Raw genomic sequence first — 26,501 nt, forward strand, 5'->3', positions numbered from 1 at the left:
TTTTTTTTTGTCAATCTACTGAATTTTCCGTCAACGATACCAGGGACACCGAAACACCGGGGAACATGAAATTTGGTGAGCATGTAGCCCCACTAGACTTTTACGGAAAAATTTCGTTTGGTCCCCGGGGGCCACTCCCCCCCCGCGCTGGGTCCCCCCAAACCCAAAAAATTCAGTTTTTCCTAAATAACTACCTGAACCGTGGCACCGAGGATGAAGAAATTTGCAAAGTATGTTGGTCTTAAGGGCCCACATCAACCTAGCCCATAATCGATTGTCAAAGTTTTTTTTTTTTTTTTTTTTGTCAATCTACTGAATTTTCCGTCAACGATACCAGGGACACCGAAACACCGGGGAACATGAAATTTGGTGGGCATGTAGCCCCACTAGACTTTTACGGAAAAATTTCGTTTGGTCCCCGGGGGCCACTCCCCCCCCGCGCTGGGCCCCCCCAAACCCAAAAAATGCAGTTTTTCCTAAATAACTACTTGAACCGTGGAACCGAGGATGAAGAAATTTTTATGGTATGTTGGTCTTAAGGGCCCACATCAACCTAGCCCATAATCACTCATTTGTGATTTGCGCCCCTCCCATAAAAAATGAAAATGCAATATTATTCTGCTTTAATCGCCCCTATCTTCAGTGGAGATGTTCAGAACTGCACCATATTTCATGTGTATGATTAACTTGACATCCTCTGGGGGTATGCTAAGTTTCGTAGAATTTCATCCATGGGGGGGTATAAAATAAATTCATTTATGTGCACATTTAGTGACTGTACACTCATCGGCCTGTAGATGGTGCTGTTGAGCGAAGGGTTGCTGGTTTAGGATGATACTGTCACACACACACATGCAGGAATACAAACAAACGCAAGCATGCACACACACTGACATCCACAGGCACAGACACACACCCATACACACACATACAAATCCACATGCACAGACACACACACACAAACACACATGCGCACACAGACAGACATGCACATACTACTACTTTTTTTAGGTATACATAAACACGCAATACAGCCAAATTGCTCCACGTCATTTATTTTTGTGGAAAGCCAGTGCAGGCCTGAGCGGCGGTCATATTTTGTACCGCCATGCGGTACATCTAGTTTACGAAAATAACTGTCATTTTTTACCATTCCAGTCTCCGCTTTGAGTCAGGTGGTTCTTTGCCTCCACGTGGATTCTCCATGTGGATTATCCCTTACTTATGTTAGTTCCGTTCTGGTTGTTAAAGGTTTTTGGGTAGAGGTATACCACTCAAAATTGCGTTTTATGCACCGCTCATTGGTTCATTAAATTTATTAAATTTATAAGTTTCAAATTTATTTATAGACAATTTTTCACTATTATTGATACTCTTGTGTTGGATCTGGATGGCCGGTTACTTTAAAGAGATTATGAATTTATCAGGCTACTCACATGAAAACAATGAGATATAAATGTCCTTTGTGAAGCAATGTGTTTGGAATGGTATTGTTCTGATACACTGCATAAACACTTATTCGTTGCACTTGTTGTTTGTGGCTCATTAAACATTTTTTGCATATGGGCCCTCTGCACCACTGATGCTATACAGAGTATAATAGAACTCTTTGTACATGAAAAACCTTTTAAAAAATCAGTTTGTATTTCATTTGCATTTCAGCTCTCATGTTATTCCTCAAGTATGGTGTTGCATACCGCTCATAAAGCAGCCTGTCTCATAAATAAACATGGAAAGCATGTCATCTTAATCATGCTTCTGTTATTGCTACTCATAACTAATGCACATTGCTCACCTAATGATGTGAAATATTGCAGAGATGAGGAGTTCATTATAAATGGCGACTGCCAAGTAGCGAGGCTCGTGGAAAGCGGAGGGGACGGTCCTTACAGCATAGCACAAATAGATGCCCCACAGCAGGAACAGGAACTCCGCTAGAACAGGAACACAAGAAGACACAGCACAGTGCCGTCACTAATTATTTAGTGTGTCAAGTCTGGGAATGCCAGCTGAAAAGATGTGATTTCACACAGCCTGAAAGGCTGTTTCCCCTCCCTCCCTCTTTTGCCACATCAATCAAAGTAACAAGTCAATGGTGCAAGAACATCTTAAAAATAACGTTTGAGACAACAGCAACAACCTGAAACAAAATATGTTTTAGTATTTGAATAAAGTTGATATTATTTTTTCCCATTTTAAGTATGCAGTAGGTTCAGGAATCCAGAACCCTTTCTTATTCAGAATCAGTTACATAAAAAAAACAACAAAAAAAAAAAACCCCTATTTTTATAACATTTATTTCCATTCCTCAACGTTTGCATTCTTCCACCTACATGGACTGAAGACCATACAAGAATACTAAGACAATGTTTCCTGCATCACTGCTGAATCTACAGCATAATATTTGGTTTTAGCTGATTTGTGGAATTTAAAGTTTGACGTGAATATAATGAGAGAGAATGACTATAAATGGACAACTCAATGGTTGCATGCTAACATGGATCTCCAAATGTTCATTTTAATGGACTGTCAAAAAAAAAACTCACAAATTGGCTGCATTCGAATAAGATTACCTCCTCACTATTTAGTAGGTAAAAAACTGTGAAAAAATTAGTGTCTGTAACAATTCCAGATCAAAGATGTAGGCGGCAGAATAAGTATTTCCTGGTAACAGCTAGATTTATTCAACGCAGGCAAACAACATGCAACAGTGTGCTATGCACATACAATACCTGACCATGAGTGACACAAACAGAGGAACCTAAACAGACAGAGATAATGAACTAAATGATAAGCAGCTGTAATGATTAATCAGTGTCCATAGAAACTAATGACTGGCGGGAAACTAAGACAAAGGAGAACATGTGACTTAAAAAACAAACAAAACAAGTCCATGAAAATGAAACTAACTGAACAGATCCGTGACATTACGCCCCCCTCCCGGAAGGTGTGACCTTGCGCCGTAACATATGTGGTCAGGGAGGAAAGGTGGGGGCTTGGGGGGGTGGACGAGGAGCCGATGAAGGGCTGATGAGAGGAGATGGCGAAGGGCTGGTAAAAGCAGGCAGGACAGACCAAGGAGGTGATGATGGAGAAAGAAGCCAAGGAGGAGATGATGGATGGAGTAGCCGGGTGATGATGACCCAGAGCTCAGCCGTGAACGATAGCCCACGGTGGAGTTGATGGAGGGAGGAGCCAAGGTGTTGACATGGCTGACGACATCCGCGAAATGAATGACAGAGACAGAGCCGATGTGAGGGGATCCCAGGGTGCAGACGAAGAGCTGATGGGCTTGAGTGACACCGCTGGCTCTGGAGACCAAGGCAGGGTGCGGCGATGAGCGCTCGAGGTGGAGCCCGAGTGCCTGAGGACTTTGGCGGAGCCGGTGTGCTCGAGGACCAAGGTGGATCCGGGGAGAGGGCGGAGCCTGCTAGAGCAAAGCGGTGGATGGCTCGTAAGTCCGCGGCGCAAACAGGATGATGACTGACCGAGGAGGAGCCAGGGGGACGAGGGAGCCTGGTGAAGCCGCAAGGCTGAGGGTCTCTGGTGGAGCCGAGGGTGGGAGGAGGCAAGGCAGAGCTGACAGGCCGACAAGCAGAGGTGGAGCGAAGGAATCAGAGGCCGGAGGCAGAGCCAAAGGATCCCCTCACTCAGGCGAAGCTGGTGGTAGAAGGACCTGAGGCTTCACGTCGCTGCAAGGGGAAGGTGAGGGGCTGCAGGCATCCTGAGGCTGGTTAGGGGTGGTGGTGGGCTGGGCTCTGGGTCTGGCTGCGTTCTGGATCAAGGGTAGACGCTCTCCAGACACCGGATGATGGCCTCCTTTCAATCAAGTTCTATGGTGTCTGGGAAGTCTACTGGATGGTAGTAGTTAGCCCCGATCCAGAAGCTTTAAAGTCTCATCATCGAGGGCTGTCTTTAAAGTAAGCTGACTGAATTGAAGGGCAAAGTTCATTGGAGGAAGTTCTTCTCGGGCTAGGGCAGCGAATTTCGCTGCATAATCCATTTGCGCACAAACAATACCGGACCATGAGTGATACAAACAGAGGAACTTAAATAGACAGAGATAATGAACTAAATGATAAGCAGCTGTGATGATTGTCACATGGGTTGTGCCCATGGGGTTGTCACGCTTCTGACTTTTTGAAATTGAAATTTATGTCAATTTATTGAGTCAGACTCAATTAGTCAATTTATGCTATGCCCACTACGTTTGTGCCTATTCAAAGCCTAGTGAGGCGGGTCTTCGCTCAGCATGGCGTAGTAGGTATTGATTCCACATAGCGTCAATGCCAAATGCAGCATCGAAGTTCAATTTCGAAAGGGAACGTCTTAGGTTGTGTATGCAACCTGGTTCCCTGAGAAGGGGAATGAATGCTGTGTCTCAATGCCACACCTTGGGCCTGTCTGCGTGTCTCCTTCAGACAAAAGAGTTGATAACGTGTAACTCGGGTGTCCTTTTTTACTCATGTGCGCTCTGTGTGTGACATCATGGACTGCCGTCTGCCAATGAATTTTGGCTTTTGTTTACACGTGCCTCAGACACCGGTCACACTGATGGCATTCCCTATAGCGTCAATACCAAACGCAGCATCTGTGGGAAAACAGAGCACTCAAAGGAAGCCCACAGCAACACAGGAAGAACAGAAGGGCCTCCTGACTCAGCCAGAACTTGTACTTCTACCCACTTATGCTACCCACCCTTAAGTTAACCTCAATTTATTTCAAGTAACGAAAATGTTTTTATGCTTTTAGTTTTAGTTAACTATTATAACCCTGTGCTAAAGTAATAGTTCATTCAACATTTTTAATGTTTTTGCCTAACAAAAGGAGATGAATAAGGAATGAGAGAAATTAGACTAATTTTGTATCTCCAAGAAGGACAAAAAAGTACAATAAATATAGCCTTTATCTTTTTATTTTCTCCATTCAAATCTTGTACATTAATGATACAAGCCAGGATGTCTTTGTGCGTTTGCATGAAAATATTTAATGAGTTTTGAGGGCAGTTTCCAGTTCCTCCTGTGCTTCATGCTGTAAGCAGAAGGTACTCGAGCTGTCAGAGAGAACTGTCTCTGCATCACTGGCCACGTCTCACACCCTCATGCCTTAAATGCTGTCTGGCCACACTCAAATGATCAGATTATACATCTCACATCTCTTCTGTCAAAGCTGCATCCGTGACCCCGAGAGTTTGCAATTCTTGCCTCATTTTCCCTTGTCTGAGGCTGTTGGTAGCACAACTGAAGAATATATTTAATATTTAATCTCTGCATCTCATTTAATGATATTCATACATTTTTTCATGGTTTGAGGGTCAGATCTACTAAATGTTTGCGCCAGCACAAACCCTCTTTTGCCGTTAAACTACTGTCATGATTTAATAAAGACATGCAGTGAAACATTAACAATGAAAAGAAGTGGACACAGTTATCTGTTACCCGAACATATTGTTTGCCAAGCCACATTATTTTTAATTAGCACTGCTCTTGGTAGATTGCGTTGGTTACAATGGAAATCAGTTTACATTTTTGGGCTGCTGTATGAATTTTGCTCTCTGATACTGGTTCAAGTAGAATTAATATAAGAATAAGAACTGACCAGCAGCCATCATGTAGTCCCAGCTGTCCAATAGACACATGCTGAACTGTAGGCCCTCTGGGGTGACACCGATGTCAATGAGGGCGTGATGGGTGTCGGGGTTCTGGCATACGGCTGAGGTCCAGGCCACTAGGAACCACACAACCACCAGCAAAATCACAGCAAGCAGACGCAGAACCCTCCAGCTGGTCATATACGGGATCCGCTGGGCAGTGCGTGACAGGAACACTTTTAAAACCCTTGGTATGAAAAGGAAGGACAAGACACAAACATAAGATAAATGAAAGCAACACTCATGTAGATTTCAGCAAGAGCATAATTGTTAGACGGATAATATCTACGTTTACAGTAAAATATTATGAATTTATTTTTGTGAAATGCAGCAGGAGCTTCATTGTTTACTGATCCTTTCCCTCTTCTGTTCAGCCACTAAGTATAAATGTTTTTAGTGTAGAAGTTTTTAGTAATTTTAACTAAATTGAAATTCTGTTAACTGTTACCTAATGTTAACTTATGTGATTGTTAATTTATTAAATTTACATTCAATTCAAAATGACAATATTTCTATATAATTTTACTTTGAAACTATTATCTCTGATCATTCAGTTTCTTATAGTGAAGTTGGCAGCGTTTATTTTTACCTGTACAATTTGAGAATCACTGTTCCATAAACGATGGCAAAGCCGAGCAAACGGGCCCATCTCAGGAGAATACATCGGATAACACTTGGATTAAAATATTGTATCATAACCTGATGAGACAATATAAAAATAGGGAGTAATGAAATTCATGAATCACTGCTTTTTTTTTGGCATTTATTTCTTCATATATTGTGGCTGTAATTATGTGAAGTCATCAGAATTTCACTGATGCTCTTCAGAAAACATAAGGTAGCTGGCTTAATCTGATGAAATCTGTTATTGTGTCACATTCAAAATCAAAAGACAAGAAAAAAGGCAATAATAAGCATGCAAAATATATTTTCTTGTTTCTATGACATATTTTAGGAATCATCATAAATTAGGGATCACTCAAAAAACTTAAACCGAAATTGGATATTGCATTACCATGGAAACAGTTTTTTAAAACCGTTTAAAAAATATGGAACACAACTTGGCTAGTCATGGCTTTGATTTTCTAGCAATTTTAGAGTCCAAATTATATTGTAAAATATTGTAATAGAGTGTGGTAATAAACCAAACGCAGGATGCAAAAAAAGAACACTTTATGAACACAGAGAATAACACAGGAGAACACTCAGGAGAATAAATAGCAAACTACACACGTAAATTAAGCACGATAACCTACAAAACACATATCCAAACAGGGAGAACTACAAGACACCGTTGGGAATAATTCGTAACTATAGAGGCAAACAAGGATATAATCAGAAATGCAGGAAACAAGAGCTAAACCAAACAAAACAGAATATCAAAATAAGAGTCCATAACCATGACAAATATGTATTTTTTTATACAAAAATTAAAAAGTTTAGTTCAGGACTAGGGGTGTAACAGGGGTGTAGACAGAGGCTAATGCATGTTTCTGTTGATGGATATATGCATTCTGGCTTCCCCTAAACCTTGTTCAATCCGAGTGACGTATGGGCTACATGACATGTCATTTACGCCGCCATCACCCGGGTGTTAATAGCTGTAAAAAGATTTGTGTGTGCACTCATCTGAAGCATGCAAATATTGAGTTCTCTTTCAAGTCTTACGCTTGAACGGACAAATTCACAGAAGAATTATGTCAACATGCCCGTCTTGCCGAGTATCCTAGCAAACATGGTCAGTTATGTCTTAAGTGAACGTAAACAGTCGAGAAAGACAAAGCATTTGTATCAGTATCAGTGTACTGGATCCATGCATTATGTCTTAAAGGGTTAGTTCACCCAAAAATGAAAATTCTGTCAGTAATTACTCACCCTCATGTTGTTCCAACCATGTAAGTCTTTCGTTCATCTTCGGAACACAAATTAAGATATTTTTGATGAAATCTGACAGAATTTTGACTCCTCCATAGGCTTCCAGTGTGACCGAAACTCACCGGCCCAGAATAGTTATTAAAACATCGTTAAACTAGTCCAAGTAACTACAGTGGCACTACATTAAGTTTATCATGCGACGAGAATACTTTTTGTGCGGAAAAACAAACAAAAATAACGACTTTATTCCACTTTTCATTTCCTTCTCTCTGGGCCTCGTAGTGTGTTTGCGCTGCGCGTCTGTGTTGCACGTCATCACGCAACACACACATGACTGGCGTCGGCCAATAGTGAGCCTACGTGGTGACGTGTAACACAGACGCGCTGCGCAAAAACACTACGCAAACCAACTAGACATCCAGAGAGAAGGAAATGAATAGTGGAATAAAGTCGTTATTTTTGTTTGTTTTTGCGCACAAAAAGTATTCTCGTCGCTTGATATACTTAAGATTGAGCCACTGGAGTCACTTGGACTATATTAACGATCTCTTTAATAACTTTTCTGGGCCAGCAAGTTTCGGTCACACTGGAAGCCTATGGAGGAGTGAAACATGGCTCAGATTTCATCAAAAATATCTTAATTTGTGTTCCGAAGATGAACGAAGGTCTTACGCGGTTGGAACAACATGAGGGTGAGTAATTACTGACAGAATTTTAATTTTTGGGTGAACTAACCCTTTAAAGTGACAGCAGCCTAATATTCCTGCTGTCTTTATGTGTTTTTAACGTTAATCAAACAACAAATGACAAGGAAATCACTCACTGCTCTTGACTGAATAACTTTTGTAGCTTAATTAATAATGATTAATCTTTATAATTTATACATTGAAGATCGTATGCAATGTTGGTTTACATTTGATTAGCTACTTTACTCAACTTCTGTACCTGCAAACTACTGTTAGATACCTAAATAACCTGAAAAGCACTGTTTATTTGTATCTTTGTGCTACTGTAATTATTTGTGCTGTTGCTTGTAGTTTGATTATTTGTTGTTATTTCCTTTATTTTTATTTGACAGTAGTCCTTTATTCCCTGAACATAGCACATACGGAACCGTACCCGAAACCGTGACCCTAAAACCGTGATATAAACCGAACTGTGGGTAATTTGAACCTTTGCACCCCTATTCAGGACATTCTAAAATAATCTCTGTATTTCAATCACATTCAAGAATTACAACCATTTCAGTTCTGATCTATGCTCACAAATGGGGGTGACAGTTAACAGGTTAAAGAAAATGAAATACATTTTAGAAGCATGATGTTTTACATAGTGACATTATTTTCATGCACATTTCCACTCTAAATGCTCATTACTATAATGTGGACAACAAAAAAAAAAAAGTATATATGATTTATATTACAAATTTGTATGTATCATGGTATTATTTGTTGTACTGCCTTTATGATGAGAAAAAATTTGAAAAACAATACTGAGATATTGGGAGGGGAAAATGTGTCTAACTGTCACAATTTCACAATGCAAACGTAACATTATTATTGTCTTTGTAAGACTGAAAATACTGGTCGAGGCCCGGTCTATGGACCTCCCCCATGCGGCCTCACTTCCTCTCGGAAAACAACTAGGAACTCACACAAGAACATGGTTTAATGTGAATATTTAACATTGATTGTTATGTTTTTGGTGTCATTTGAAATGTCTCAAAGTGAGTGGTACAGATATCTCATATCCAGATAGATAAAATAAAAGGAAATAAGGTTTAGAGAAGTTTAGAGAAAACTGGTTTAGAGATAAGGCCAGATAAGGCAACCCCCCTTTCGTTGAATAGAAGCCATTTGAGGGTGGTCTCCCCCATCCCCCATGTCACCTGGTCAAGAGAGAATAAAGGAAGGTGTTCTCGCTCTCTCTGGGGTCTTCTTTGCTGGGCAGGAATGGAATAGGTGGCCTCTCTCTCTCTTTCTCTTTCTTTCCCTTTCTCTCTCTCTCTCTCTCTCTCAGGTGCAAGCTGGGTAAGATTATTTGGTGTAACCACTGTATAACCATGTTCTAGATATTTGAATTGATTGTGGAATTGATCTCTGTTATCTGAAATATTAAATTGTTACATGTGATTATTCTAACTGATTTTGACATTGTTCATTTAATGGTTAAAAGGAATAGTCAAACATTCACTCACTTTTAGTGAGAGAGATATTATTAAAACCTTTCATTTATGGAGTCAGATGAAATAACGAGAGAATATATAACTAAATGTAATGCATTTAACCAACCAATACTTTGCATGAGTGAGGACAGAACGCGTGATAACCTTCCCCGTGTATTGAGCAGGGCATGTTTTCATGAGATTTATCCCGATGTAGTTGTAAAATATCAAAACCTTGTATGTTTTCCCCCATATAAAAGCTTTGCAGCTCATTACTAGGAAACACGGTGAGAGATCCTTCAAAACTGAAAAAACTCTCTTAAACACACAAATATACTCATGTTATAATGTGTGTGAATGAAGTACAAGTACAAGCTTTCCAGAATGTCTTCCATGGCTCTTTATCCTCCTGAGTTTGCGAAGTGTTCATTATCTGACAAGCCCGCTGTCCCTTTTGTTCTGTGCCGGTCTTATTTAAAGCAGCAGAATTCAATAAATATCAGCACAGACTGATGGAATGATGCATCTGTTCTTATCTCCCCTAGGAGAGTCACCAGTACAGCTTTCCAATCCACAGTCGTCCTCTTAAATGTGCAAACAGCAAAACGGCCCCTTCAGTGTAATCAAAGAGCTCTGCCATGTGTAGCTTCTAACCACGAGGAAGACACAATTAGCAGCACTTCTCCTCTCAGAGAAATAAATGAGCACATGCCTTTTACACACATCAGGATAGTGAAAATCTTAATGTAAGTCAGTCATTTCACATTTTGGTTAGATATACTGACTTGTCCATGCAAGAAGTTACATCAAAACCAAATTGGTGGGAAAAAACACCTTTGGTATAATAATAATAATTTGTTACATGTATATAGCGCTTTTCTGGGTACTCAAAGTGCTTTACATATAGAAGGGTGGAATCACCTCAATCACCGCCAATGTGCAGCAGCACCTGGATGATGCGATGGCAGCCATAGTGCGCCAGAACGCCCACCACACACCAGCTTATTGGTGGAGAGGAGACAGAGTGATGAAGCCAATCAGTATATGGGGATGATTAGGAGGCCATGATGGACAGAGGCCAATGGGCAAATTTGGTCAGGATTCCGGGGTTAAACCCCTACTCTTTTTCCGAAGGACATCCTGGGATTTTTAATGACCACAGAGAGTCAGGACCTCGGTTTAACGTCTCATCTGAAGGACGGTGCTTTTTGACAGTAGTGTCCACTTACTGGGGAGTTTGTACCCACACAGACCACAGGGTGAGTGCCCCCACCCGGCCCCACTAACACCTCTTCCAGCAGCAACCTAGTTTCCCCAGGAGATCTCCCACTGACCAGGCTCAACCCTGCTTAGCTTCAGTGGGCAATCAGTCTTGGGCTACAGGTTATGGCTGTTGTCTTGGTTCTGCCTGCTTTATACTAGGCTCATTTGAGATGCACAGAAATGTTCAACGGTAAACCTCACCAGATGCATGCTAGAAATTATGTCTAACTTGATGAGGCAACATGTTGATTTGTAGCAAAATACTATTTTTAACAGCAGGTGCCAATTTATTTTCCAACATATGGCTCTGAACAACCGTGCTTTACGTTCATCAAGCTCATCTTCATGTAAAAGCAGCAATGTTTCAGATGCACTCAGTTCGCAGGCAGCAAAACCCCCCTGGTAACACCCTATTTCACAGTATGCGTACTTACAGTGTACTTACCCAAGAAAGTACTGGTAATATAAGTGAACTACAAGGGTTAAGGTTAGGTTTAGGGGTAGGTTCGGGGTTAGTACCTAGTTATAATAACCCAGTTATTGTAATTGCTATATGTAATTACGGACAGGCGAGGCGAGAGAAAAAGAGACGGAAGGATGTGGAGGGACAGAGGCAAGAGACGGAAGACAGGAAAAAGAAGAAGAAAAAAACGTGTTCTGGTGTAGAGTGCAGTCTCGTGGGTGTCCCCCGGCCTGCGAAGGGCGATGGGGGTATGTGGAAAGTTAATCGCCTGCGCGCCACACCGGTCTTGAGTCCCACCGAGGAGCTCTGGAAGGATAAAAGGAGGTGTGACGACAGTGAAGGACGAGAGAGTACCAGGCCCGGGACATTTATGTTGTGTTTTATTATGTTTATGTGTGGCAGTCGTCCATGAGGGGCAGCCACTTTACTTGTTTTGTTGTTTGTTTATTTTCAGATTAAAGTTTATGTTTAACGTTCGAAGGTTCCCGCCTCCTCCTTCACTGAGCCTTTAACATGGCTAGATAGAGTATTTTGTTATATGTTATTTTAGGCTTGTTTGGAGTGAATGCATTGACATCTTGCTGGTTTTACGTCAAGATGGACATTTTCCCCAAAATCTGAAAGAAAGAAAAAAGTTTCATAAAAAAGCAACATTTTGAACAAAAAGCTGAGAAAATTGCGCTTTTGTCAAAGACTATGTCCGGATCGGATTCAGAATGATGATCAAAACATAGATGGAGTAGATCGAATCCATCAACACCCCCAAAGCATGAACAGTCCTACACTCACCTAAAGGATTATTAGGAACACCATACTAATACTGTGTTTGACCCCCTTTCGCCTTCAGAACTGCCTTAATTCTACGTGGCATTGATTCAACAAGGTGCTGAAAGCATTCTTTAGAAATGTTGGCCCATATTGATAGGATAGCATCTTGCAGTTGATGGAGATTTGTGGGATGCACATCCAGGGCACGAAGCTCCCGTTCCACCACATCCCAAAGATGCTCTATTGGGTTGAGATCTGGTGACTGTGGGGGCCATTTTAGTACAGTGAACTCATTGTCATGTTCAAGAAACCAATTTGAAATGATTCGAGCTTTGTGACATGGTGCATTATCCTGCTGGAAGCAGCCATCAGAGGATGGGTACATGGTGGTCATAAAGGGATGGACATGGTCAGAAACAATGCTCAGGTAGGCCGTGGCATTTAAACGATGCCCAGTTGGCACTAAGGGGCCTAAAGTGTGCCAAGAAAACATCCCCCACACCATTACACCACCACCACCAGCCTGCACAGTGGTAACAAGGCATGATGGATCCATGTTCTCATTCTGTTTACGCCAAATTCTGACTCTACCATCTGAATGTCTCAACAGAAATCGAGACTCATCAGACCAGGCAACATTTTTCCAGTCTTCAACTGTCCAATTTTGGTTAGCTCGTGCAAATTGTAGCCTCTTTTTCCTATTTGTAGTGGAGATGAGTGGTACCCGGTGGGGTCTTCTGCTGTTGTAGCCCATCCGCTTCAAGGTTGTGCGTGTTGTGGCTTCACAATTGCTTTGCTGCATACCTCGGTTGTAACGAGTGGTTATTTCAGTCAAAGTTGCTCTTCTATCAGCTTGAATCAGTCGGCCCATTCTCCTCTGACCTCTAGCATCAACAAGGCATTTTCGCCCACAGGACTGGATGTTTTTCCCTTTTCACACCATTCTTTGTAAACCCTAGAAATGGTTGTGCGTGAAAATCCCAGTAACTGAGCAGATTGTGAAATACTCAGACCGGCCCGTCTGGCACCAACAACCAATGTCACGCTCAAAATTGCTTAAATCACCTTTCTTTCCCATTCTGACATTCAGTTTGGAGTTCAGGAGATTGTCTTGACCAGGACCACACCCCTAAATGCATTGAAGCAACTGCCATGTGATTGGTTGATTAGATAATTGCATTAATGAGAAATTGAACAGGTGTTCCTAATAATCCTTTAGGTGAGTGTATACCTCGTCCTGGGTCGACATTTCATTCAGTAACATTAGGCAGTTTTGATTTGGTGCTAGCTTACATGTGCATAAGAAATAATTATATTTCTTGTTTCTGCTTCTTTTCCCCCTGTGTTTCAAAATGCAGATTCTGTACTCTTTCAGAAGATGCGTAATAACGTCCCCTACCGTACAACAGTGAAAACATGGATTGCTGGAAAATTCCGACAACGGCGGGGAAAGAGTTAAGGTCATGAGAAATAAAGTTTTTGACAGGTTTGACTTATTAAATAATTGACATTGTCACATGGTCCTTTGTCGGCACAATGCACAAGTCAATTCACACTATGAATGCCCAGCGAGGCACTATAAAAGAAAGGCTTCAAACTCTTCATGAAACTGACATAACAGATCTTGGTAGTCAAATAGCCTACTGTTGTACAATTCCACTGTAATCTGGTCCAAATCTTGTACCTTCAGTGCTGTAGGGCAGGGAGTCAATGACAACAAAAGAAATATAGTGAGATATTTGTAACATCAGACTGGAGACAAATAGGTGGCCACTTTTGCCTCTAACACTCTGCCATTAATTAATCAGAGGATTTATTTATAACAAGTTGTGCTAGAACTTGATGGACTCATTAATAATGCATAGCGCTGCACAGCAGAACAGCAGCATGTCACGATAGAAAATATACGCAGCCGTAGTGCATCTGAGTGCATGCACATGTTTGATCACTGACGACTGTCATCTGTTCTATTCAGAGCTTAAAATCACATCAGAATTCAGTTTGCTGTGCCATGAAAACTGATTTTGTTAGAAAAAAGTGACCATGAAACACCTTTCACAATGCATTTTACTTACATAATGTGGCATGAAACAGAACATTCAACATCATGTGTCAATATTTTTATTGGATTGTAAAAAGTGGTTGTTAAATACCAGAATTGAGCCAGCTGGTGGGAAGGGAGAGACTGAAATACAAGAGGTTGTTTTAGAGGCGATATATGCACTGAAGATCAAAAATGTGAATTAAGAAAGTGAATAGGGTCAGTTTTGATGATTGAGTTGAGTTGACAACATTGAGTTTTCATGTTGACTTTAAGAGATGGATGACAGATGATTTCCCTTAAACGTTTATGGTGCTGTGGATGCTTTTTATTGAACCATGCCATTATTGGCTTACAAGAAAATAAAAATGAGGCCTTGCTTAATTTTTAGTTATTGCTGATTATTGCCATTTTTGCAACATTTAGGGATGAATTCACTAAACTAGTGGTCTTCAACCTTTTTCAGGACAAGGACGCTTTGATGGATAGATAGCCAGAGCCGGACCCCCTATTTCATTTCATTCAAATTGAGTGTTGTATTTAAAACTGCCTTCACATGCTATAAGAATTGATGTAAATGAGTTTCCTAGTTAAAAATTGTAAGTTGTATTTACCATTTTAGAGATAAGCTCAGAGATAATTTTGATACCCAAGTTCCCAACACTACTTTAAACATGGCGGAGAGGAGAACGATTGCTTACTGATATTCTTTAGTTTTTTTCACAACAGCAATCGCCTTGTCTTGTCGTTAAAGTAGTGCATATTTACTTGTATGAATAATAATTTGAAGCATATTGTATGTTTTATAAACAGCGAAAATAGCTTGTATTTGACTGAAATGTGATGCTAAATATCATTTTCACTTTAATAAGATTTTCCCAACAAACAGGCGAGAATAAACCTAGAGTCCTCCATGATACTTGTTCTTTCTGACAACAAAGCACTTGAATGCGACGAGCTTGTAATCACGACTTCAGAAGTGGGAAGTGGGAAATTTCTAATGGCAGAATAAATCCTAGTCATATTCATGTAATAACAGTTTATGATGTTTATATTGTAAGGCTATTAAAATAATCATTATTGATGTAAAACATCACATACTTGTACATCATCATATTACATCTTAATTTTACCTTTTATTGTTAATTGTATATTTTCTATTTGCAGAAGGCAGCATTTATTAATTGATATATGATAACCAAACATCACCACAGGTTTGGTGTAGTCAAGCTCACTTTCTGCATTTTAAACAGCTGTTTCAGGTGTCTGAATGAGAGTGGTAAAGTGCTCCATAACCTTACACTCAGAACTGCGTGCAATCTGCATTCATTATAGGTTTGTGTCATTACCTGGTTTTCATAATCCAGAGCTAAAATGACAAACAGCCTGTGCAAATAAACCATCCTTACTATCCTTACCCTGTTTCATCCTCCCTCTATCTCTCATATAAATGCAAGAGCTGTCGACTATCACAGATGGTCCGGGAGGTGTGCTCAGCTTAAGAACAGAGACAAATACCAAGAGACAGGAGCACGACAGATGACGTGCCTGTTTTTAATCAAACAAGAACACAGAATCTAAGAGTTTACACAACTCCGTTGAGGAATTCATTTTTGACAGATTCAATTTTAAATTTACACAAGCATTCTCAGATGAGAAGTGATCAAATATAGGGCATCTTCTATTGTGTTTGATCAAGTTTTCATTCACAACGAGTTATCTAGTTGAAGAATCAAGACGCTCTGATGGGGTTTCACAGAAGCAACTAAACATGGAAATGCGACAAAAATGAGACCTTAATATGCATTTGAAATGATAAATGTGACTGAAAGCTGGCCAACAAATACTTAGCTTTCACTTAAACTGACATAAATAATGTGACTCTTTCAACATTGAACGGGCTTACGCAATACAATGAAAAGCAGACCATTGCATTGCAAAGAGCCTCAGGTGCAAACTGTACAAATCAGTCAACTGAGGATAAAGCCAAGAAAATCATAATGGATCTTTACAGCTGCATCCTGGATGCCTGGTCCTTTAAATATAGCATGAAATTAAACCGGTCCCTGGTCTGTTTTTGTATTAGATGCTTATAGTGATCCAATCCCAAGTGCACAGCCAAGATGCAATGTTTCCATCTGGTGTTAACATCATCTGTGACCATTTGAATTAAAAGAGGTCTTATTTCATCAGACCCAACATCACTTTCTCAGGAACCCAGCTTATGAGCAAATGAGAAAAGAAGCGAATGAAAAGATACACAACTGTGTTTTTTTCGTAATCCATGTCTTTTGGTACAATGCAGCAAAGTTGAATCCCATTACTTAGTGCACCTTCTCACAATGATCAGATCACAAAACGTTTCCACCTGTATTTAGCGCTGAGCACTTAACGGAACTTAACAGATGAAAAAATTAAAAATGATTAATTGTTGCACATTATTCCAAAGAATAACATTTCTTTTTCCTAACTGAACACGCCCTTTCATTTAGAAATATGGCAGATTATTAAAGTAAAATGGTAATCTTAAATAGTGACATGAAAGGGAAAATTGATATTCCTCTTTCATTTTGATAGAGGAGTTGAAATAAAGTCTTGGTACTTACAGGGAAGTAGAGAAGTACAGATCCTGAAAGTATCGCTTCAATAAGTATAAGACCAGATGCTTTGATCCTCTGAAAAATAAGGTTGAGAGAAGTAATAGGAGAGAACGAATAAACTATGACATTTTGAAAAGCAGTATTTGCCCTTCAGGCCAATGAACCTGCCCAAGCTGAAATCAAGCTCTAGTTTTTCTTTGGCTCAGGTATCTCTCAGAATAAAAGCAGAATAGAGTACAAAGACTTTCCAGATGAGATAACAGGCTGTAAACGTACTTACCTTGTTGCGACGAAAGTGGTAGACAACCACCATGCTGATGAAGTCCAGGAGCATACAGAACCCCTGAATGGAGACCATGGCAAGACGGAGGGCAGTGTCCTCCTGAGCCAGACACGGTGTGTCATCCCTGCAGAACTGACAGCCTTCTCGGCAGGGCAAACACCTCCCGGACAATTCCCAGGATTCATCAGAGTATGTTTCCCGGTCTGATTCTAACAACAGGTGGACGACAAGGAACCATTCTATGACAACGATGTGACATTGTCTGCATCGGAAATCTCATATTCCCTACTATACAGTAGGAGAAAAATGTTGGGATATCGCATAGAAAAAAACTCTGACAAGATGCGAATAAATTCTAAAAATGTTCATAAAAAACATATGCACATTTTGAGGTAGATTATTTTTTAATCTGATAAAACATGCGCATAATAAATTCCTTGATACAAACCCCGACTCCAGCAGCTTCCATTTTTATTACAGATATGTTGTGCCAATTTCCCAGGAAGTGACAATTTTGTTCTTATGAACACATTGGGCGGTAACGGTGCATTATTCATAAATGTTTTATGCCATATTCCAACTTTGCGCACAAGTTAAATTCGTAACTTTGTATGGAAGTATAGCTTTTTTTTAGATCTCTGCGAGATCAAGGGTCTTTTCCTCCTTAAGAGTGAATTAGGAGACTTCCTGCAAAAGTGTCCATAGTTGCTGTTTAGGAGAAACAATCAAGATATTTCACATCTTGGACTTTGGTATTCATAAGTATTCAAAAATGGAAGCAGACCTCTGCTGAAGTTAATGTGGGGTTCTTCAGATAAAGAACACTATTGCTGACCTGCACTAGCTTCTACTTGGGTGGAGGAACCTTTTTAATCTGAAGTGATTTCTCCTGAGGGACTGAAGTCAAGTTGAAGCAGGCTTAAAAGCACAATAGTAATCTAATAATGCAGAGCACACACACAATGACAGAGAACAGATAACAGACTATAACTGCAGAGGACAATTTTGCAAGCCCCTGCAAGACAAGACAACACAACAAAATTCACTAACCTCAGATTGGATGATTTTCAAAGAGTCCAAGGCTTTTTGAATTATGAACAAGCCTTGGTTTATCAAATATGAAATAAGGTGAATGCGTGTATCTGCCACGTGTTTGGACAGAACTGCAGCTTTTTGTAATTAGTCCACATTTATGTGGCCTGTATGTAAATTAGCCAATACTGTCTCCATGCTAATGTTAATTTATTTAAAAGTAGTGGCGACTCATTTAAATGGCGCTATTTTTGCATAAGTTAATATGTGAGTGCACGTGAGAGGAATATTGCTCTTAACAACTAGGACTCTCCACATGAAATAAAAATAAACTTGTCTTTGGGGTTTTCGTGCCTAGTTTGAGATCATGAATTATCTGGTGGAAGGAAGTAACTCTATGCTTGTGTATCTGTTTCTGTCAGAAAGAAAAATTCAGTGCAGGCTAGTTCTGTTCAAACAATCTCTGACCAATTACTTTATGTCCATTCATTTTACACTCACATTTATTGTTGACAAACAATTAAACAGATGAACCCAAGCCATATCTACAGCTCATATGTAACTGTTCAGACTGTTTAAAATAAATCTTATCATAATTATCATTAAATATGATTAATTATCAAAATACTATAAGAGATTACAGTATGGATGGTATAGAGATTCCTACAGCTCACCTTAAAAAACAAGTAATATAATAAATCTAATGTCTCGCCAGTTCAGGTTTGTACTTACTTGAGAAGCCATTGAGCACCACTCGGCTTGGGTGGTAGAAACCTCTCTTGCATTGGCACTTGTATTTGTCCAGCACAAATCCATGGCCCACAATTGGTTCACACTGGAAAAGAACGAGTTTAGTTTTAGAACTGGACTTCATTATTAAAAGTACTGAAGACACAATTCATGTAAATATTTAACCTTGGATCTTAAGATAGAAGCTTTAAGTCCTAGTTCCAGTACCACTTTCTTCATTTAAAATGCTGAAATCTGAACTGACACTAGAAATGATATACATTTGTTCAATACAGTCACAGCATGAACAAGGAACTTCCTGAGGAAAACAGCTCTGCTAATAGACCATCTGTGACAGTGGTGTCACAGTCATTTATCAGATTTTCAGATATGAAAATGTCGGTTTTATGAGTTATTATGACAGTCGATATATGTGCAGCAATTTATTTTTACTCACATTCTGGCAACATTACGGTAAAGCCAACATGGGCATGTAAACTGACGGGCTCACAGCAGCTTGCTCCTTAAAGGCCCTTTGAAATGACTGCCAAGCTTGAAATAAAAACTGTTTACATATAGAACGATACATAATTGTACAAGAAAGTTGTGCTCAAGATGTGCATTTCACACTGTGCCATTTTGTGCCAACTTAAACTTTTTAGTCTACAGTATTCAAGAAAGTTTTACTGTGAACTAGAAAAAAGTCACACCAAGTTCACAAGGTTCTATAAATAACCCAGAAGCACCATGAAGCCCAGACGAAACATAATGAAGTGAGGATCTCAGGTCTCAGAAAAATGTTTCTGCTAAATAAGTCACAGTTTTGTCACCTTTATTTCAGCATGAAGGATTCAATGTGAACAAGTCTTGCTGGAGGTAATTACCTCCATTTTAGATTTATTCACTTTAGCTTTGGTTTAAAAATCTTTGGGAAGAAAATGGTGCATCAAGTGCTATATTCTATGTTCTATGCTATATTCAATAAAATAAAATAAAAATGTATGTGTTGCTTTTTCCTAAAAACACTAATGCCAAGATGTCCCCTCCCACCCTATTCACCCTAGTCTCATCCTCAGGCCCCGTTGGCTGAACGTCTGATACATAAGACACGCATAATGGTGTTTTATGTAGACAACACTTATGTAAACAACACTTCAAAGTCGTCATCTGATTGGTTGAATTCTACAGGAGAGCGGTTGCCTATAAACAAAGCCGTTGCGATGCCAAACCCCCTTATGGAAGGAGAAAGTCGTCGTGTTTACAACTGTGACAATTAGCGCTTATCGGGATCAAATAAACGCTACATTTTCAAAAGTATGTGAAGTTTACAACACCATTGTTGCACCATTGTTGAAGTAAACCTGCACAACATTCTTGAATGAATGCACACCGACCTGTTATTGTGGGGACATCGACTTTACATTTTGACGCTGAACAAAACAAACTGTGTTTGGTTGCTTTACATGTCGGTCAGACGTCTTATTGCACGGTCCTTGGCCAATGAAAGCTGCCGTCAGACTAAAGGTCTGGCTACGCAAGACAAGATTCACACAAACTTTAAAGGAACACGCCGACTTTTTGGGACTTTAGCTTATTCACCGTATCCCCCAGAGTTATCCATCAAAAGTGATTTGCTCGCAGCACCTGTGAAGCCCCGTGGTGAGGAGCAGAATGTTCGCTCAGAGTTAGAGTAAATCACTCCGCAGAAATAACAGTGCTTCGCCTTCTGAGAATATAGTTCCCAGTATGTATACGGTTAGAAGATGGCTGTGTCTCATGTGACCTTGTTATTTGTACACGCTGTGACTATACAAATCACAACATGTAAACAGTAAAATGTTGGTGTTATTTTGTCACTTATTGGGAGCAGTATGCTAGCTGGAGCCATTTACCTCCAGTCTTTGTGCTAAGCTAGGCTAGCGGTGGTGCGTCAGACAGAGTTACGGCACGCACAGAGATGAGAAGGGTATGGACTTATCTAACTCTGGGGGATACGGTGAATAAGCTAAAGTCCCCAAAAGTCAGCGTGTTCCTTTAATGCCAGAGGGAAAAACTTTAAAGAGGGTTATATGTTGATTTATACACACCTGTGGTTTAATAGCTCTCTATCATACGCAACAGAACAGGATTTTCAATATATCAGCTGTTCCTCTCTGAGAATACTCTCTATATGAATATGATTTAATAATGCAAACCTTGCTGCCTTACAGTGCAGATAAATGTGGGCGACCTGACACATTTGAAAACATGACTAGGCTTGGAAATCTTCAGGAGTGAGAAGTGTCAGCATCAGCAGAGTTAGAAGATCATTCTGTCACTGAAGACCTGCCGACATAACACCTGCTGCAGGATATATTTGGATATGTGTGACAGTGCACCTTCAGTTCACTTCATCCAGCATTGCTGTGACGAGTTTCAGTGTTACTCAGCTACCCATTAACTGCTTATCATGACATTTCAGCTTTTTCTTAACATTTGTAAACATAGCATTGGCTTTAGAACCAGTGGTCTAACACAGTAATTCTCAAGCTTTTTTGACTCCAAGGCCACAAACTAAATTGCAGGACTCCCGAATTTTTAAGAGCTGAATGTTCTCACTATTTTTAACCAATGAATTTACATGACATTTCCACACTGTAAAAACGTAAAAATGTTGCCTTAAAATTTTGAGTTAATTGAAATAAATATCTTTAGTTAATACAATGAAGGAGATTGGTTTAATAAATAAAAACTCAACTATCATTCTGAACCATATTAATTATCTAAGTTGATTTGACAAAATATAAAAAGTTGTGATAACAAATCATGAAAATATTATTTTACTGTGCAGTTGTTCATTGTTTACTGGATAAGGATTAAGGATAATGACGTTTAAGAATATTTTCACTCACTTTTACTTACTAATTTACACCTGATAAAATAGCTTAGTGCTTGGGATATTTACACAAAATAAATATTCATTATAAATTGAAACAAATAAGAAATATTCATTATTTTTGGTTGTTTAAGCTCATTTTAATGTTTGTTTTGTCTTGTTTTAAATCATTTTAAGTCATTCCCGGCCGGCCCCATGGTGAGAACCACTAGTCTAACATACTTTGGTTGCAGGATTTCGATTTCTGCATAAATTGGTGATAAAATATGATTTAGCAAGACATTTTACCAGAAAATATAAGGCCATCTGTAGCCCAACAGAAGTTGTGTGATGCAAAAGGACATTGATCCAAAGCATGAGAGTGAATCAACACCACAATGGTCTTTTCAGAACAAAATACGCCTTCTGGAGTAGCTCGACCTTAACCTAAGACACTTTGGCATGAAATATTCTCAACAGACATCCCCAGAATACTTCTTTATATTCAGTTTTATAAAGAGGAATTGTGCAAAATTCATCCGTTTTGATGAATCGGCAATTATGTCCAGGGGTTCAGCCAACTTCATTTGCAATTGCTATTGTATTGAATTACACAGTGCATCCATGCAGAGCTTCCTGAATTTTTCAAGGGCCAACTGGTCATTGCATAATCCATTCATCTTAGAAACACGAATACAAAGTTAAAGCATTGTTCATTTCTCACAGTCACATCTTATACATAGTAAACAATAAATCTAGATTAAATCTGACTTGAGCAAAATTAAATGAAACAGAACACAGTTGAAAAACACTCTTATAATGTGATATGACATCTTAAAAATAAAGCACTCATGGCACATGATGCTGAAAAGACTTTTTCAAGAGATTTAAAAAAAAAAAAATTATATGATAAGGTTGTATTTTTTGTATTTCATGGAACAATAATATTTTATGAAGTTACTGTGACTTTAAAAATATGGTGTTTTAATCCTTTAAACTGTAGTTTGCCAAGCTACAATCTTGAAATAACTTAAAGTAGATAAATTACTGCATACTATTCTTTTGATAAATTGGCAACACTTTAAAATAAGGTCCCATTAGTTGAATGAACCCTGTTGTAAAGTGTTATCGATAAATTAGCTATACTACAAAGCCTAACAAAAACACATCAGAGCAACTTAAACAAAATACATATTTAAAGTAATTATTAAAAAAAATCAAATAATATAATTTAAACAGAGACATATTTTTCTGGCACATGCTAAATTCATATTTCATCATACTATAACCCCACAGAAATGCACCTTTCATTCTGATGCATAGAAATGTCAAGAGGTGGGTAAACATTTTTCTGCCAAAGAAATGGAAACAATTTTACTGTTAACTGCTTAAATATTGGGTTATTTATCACCAAAACTTGTCAGAGCACTTGGAAAAATGATCAGTGAGCTGCATGTACTTTTTCTGACACGCTTAGATGTTGTATTAATAAGCATTCAATTGAGTCAGTATACTGTCATTGTAAACTGGATATTGATTTAATGAACTCCCTTTGTGTTCCACAGATAAACGGGCAATTTTTTATCATAAATCATAAGTCTTAAATCTTCACTAATGAGGCATGAGAATACGCTCACTGATTATACTCAGAAACAATAGCTTTCTGCCGACAGCCAATGAGATCTACAGTATAGCACAACATTACCATTACAACTAATGTAGCGGAAGAAATAGCAAAGAAGTAGAAAAAGAGAAGTAGAAAGGAAATGATTATATGATGAGGCCTTGGACATGTTTTGTCTCAAGTCTCCAGAGCTTTATTCTCTAGCTGTAACAGAGAGACTGATAGAGTCTAACATCCACTCAAAACATTACTCAGGTTAATCCACCTCAGGAAAGTCATTGCAGGACATTTAGTGCATATGATTCGGGGATGCGCTCCTTCGAATGTCAAGCCCCGAGCTGATGTTGCTCAACTTGAATGACAGAACAGATTTTAAGAGGCATGGTCCTGCTGTCTTAGGCTAGAAGACATGAGGCTATAAATAGATTCTCCACAAACACACACACACACACACACACATGCTGCTTTTCGCCTCTTTGGAGATGGCAGCACACAAGTATTTCTTCTCTCTCATAAACACAGGAAAGCCTTCCAAATATCGTTTTGCTTCAGTTGCTGTGGTTTGGAGCAAGTGTTGTGCTTGTGAAACCTGCTGTGCGTTTCCTTGCTGCTTTTCCTCCGGTTTTCCCATGAGTGGGACCACGCAGACATGGAGCATGGTCAATAATTTAGTAAGCCCAGGAAAATCCATTATACTGCATATATAATGGATCACATCTTACTGGGAAATTCTCCTCTACACAAGACAACAATTGGGCCTTGCAAACCCAGGCCAGTCCACACACTATTCCATCATATAATTGACCGACCGATGTATCCTCAAGTAGGGAACACTTTGGTATCCCAATACCTTTTTTAAACGCATTTTTGCTGAGTAAAACGCAATGGAACAAGTCTTTGGAACAAGATTTGGAGCAATGGAACAAAAGGGTTCTTAAACACGCTCTGTTATGTATGACATAACATTATAGGCATGCCAGAAGATGCTGAAAAGACAACGAGATGCACCGCAGCTGGTAAAGAGACCAGTTTAGCACAACAGACTTGTACCAAAATGGACTGCTGTATTTTCTCATGGTTTGAGCTATTTAACATTTTCAACACTTTTTATTTTATTTGATGTAACTGTTACATGAAAAGGTTGAATTGTTTATATTTCATGTTACGATAAACACTATTATGTACAATCACTTTAAGATTTTGTTGTTGTTGTTGTTAGTAATAGGTAGGGACAGCTCAGTACCACTTTTTATGTCTGACACTGTTTCCAATACCACAATCTTGTGTATCTGTCAATACCGATGCCAATCTGATACCAGTACTTTTTCTTTATCAGTTTAGAATATTTATACCTCACTAACTACACATTATTTCATTATAAATAAAGAAAAAAAAATGTAGCCTGACAAAATCTTAAAATCGAACAAAAATCGAACAATCAATGTAAGTAGACATCTTAAATACTGTATACATATATTAAAATCTTCTATCACAAATAACTATTTGAAGAGAGTCAAAGTTCTTAAAACCTCATGAAGAACAATACATTTGTGATAGTACTACATGAATATATATGCACTATAAAAAGCGTTTCTTTTGGAATGTTTGGCGCAGATTTTGAAGCTGTAGTTTGAAACTGCAATATTTTCATAGTTTATGAGTTACAAACAACCATTTAGTCACAAAACTAGCTAGCGCCTACAGAATAACATTCATTTATGTTAAATCGGCCACCCAAATTTGTTACCCATTATGGTTTTTAATAATAATAATAATATTTATTTATTATTGAAATGTGTTTAATTTTTATTATAACATAAAATAAATCAGTTGAGATTGAAGATCAGCATTTTCTAAAACTTACCTTACTCTGACCATTTGTTGAAAAATAAAGATTTTTTAAAATCTATTTATTGTAGCATGCTATATACCATGCTACAGTATAAAAGTTTTATGTGTGAAAGTGACACAAAGAACTTGAGTAATGCAAAAATACAAAGCAGGGTATGTCTCAAACAAATTAAAGGGATAGTTCACTTAAAAATGCAAAATCTGTCATCATTTACTTATCCTCATGTTGTTGCAAACCTGTATGAGTTTCTTTCTTCTGTTGAACACAGAAGAAGATATTTTGAAGGATGTCGGTAACCAAACAGTTGATGAACCCCACTGACTTCCATTGTACTCTGGACTGTGAAAGAGCTACTGCTTCTGAACACTAAGTGTTTTCGTTTATGTAAGGTTTAAATGGCATATGTTTCAAAGAAACGGAAGGATTTTGTTACATTTGTGTATACTTGAAAATGAGACTATGCCATATGTGACCCTGGATAACAAAACCAGACCAGTCACAAGTCACACGGGTATATTTGTGGCAATAGCCAACAATACATTATTAGGTCAAAATTATACATTTTTCTTTTATGCCAAAAATCATGAGGATATTAAGTAAATATCATGTTCATGAAGATATTTTGTTAATTTCCTACCGTAAATATATAAAACATTTATTTTAGTGAGTGAATGCAGCACAATCGCAAACATAAATGTACAACTTTAAAGGCAATTTTCTCAATGTTTCGATTTTTTTGCACCCTCAGATTCCAGATTTTCAAATAGTTCCATCTTGGGTAGATATTGTCCTATCCTAACAAACCATACATCAATGGAAAGCTCATTTATTCAGCTTTCATATGATGTATAAATCTCAATTTCAAAAAATTGACCCATGTGGCTGGTTTTGTGGTCCAGTATTTGTGTTTTTCACACCACTTCATGTTCAGCACTTGTGCAATGACATAATGCATAAACCCACGCAGTGATGTGATTTAGTGTACAAATGCAACTTCCAAAAACATCCAAGCCGGTCCAGACTCTCACTGGCACCCAGGCAGAACAGCTCGGATAGTCTAATTAGCTCTCGCGGAGCAACTTCCAACACAGATTACTATAGACTCCAGTCAAGGATGTGATAAATCCCACATTTATATTTCGCAGTAAAAAAAAAAAAAAAGAACAATGAAACCAATCCCACTTGAGCAAACAAAAATATCATTGCACTCCGTCCAATTAATTAGAAAGGAGAAATGATGCCGGAAAGTCTTACATCAGGGACAATATGAAATTAAAAAGCTTTAAGCATGTAGGTGTGTTCT

General features: G+C 38.8%; 1 protein-coding gene across 1 annotated transcript in view; it reads right to left on the minus strand.

Moving 5' to 3' along the window:
* The window catches only part of gpr158b (G protein-coupled receptor 158b), a 51,487-nt gene that overhangs the window by 11,556 nt on the left and 13,430 nt on the right, over window positions 1-26,501 (minus strand). Inside the window, exons 3-8 of the mRNA XM_084410538.1 lie at window positions 18,872-18,974; window positions 17,105-17,316; window positions 16,831-16,899; window positions 6,240-6,349; window positions 5,599-5,837; window positions 1,796-1,934 (exon numbers count right to left, since the gene is read on the minus strand). Coding sequence (XP_084266664.1) covers window positions 1,796-1,934; window positions 5,599-5,837; window positions 6,240-6,349; window positions 16,831-16,899; window positions 17,105-17,316; window positions 18,872-18,974 — 872 coding nt within the window. The remainder of the gene's footprint in view (window positions 1-1,795; window positions 1,935-5,598; window positions 5,838-6,239; window positions 6,350-16,830; window positions 16,900-17,104; window positions 17,317-18,871; window positions 18,975-26,501) is intronic.

The sequence above is a fragment of the Rutilus rutilus genome (genome assembly GCF_951802725.1).
Source record: "Rutilus rutilus genome assembly, chromosome: 6".
NCBI lineage: Eukaryota > Metazoa > Chordata > Actinopteri > Cypriniformes > Leuciscidae > Rutilus > Rutilus rutilus.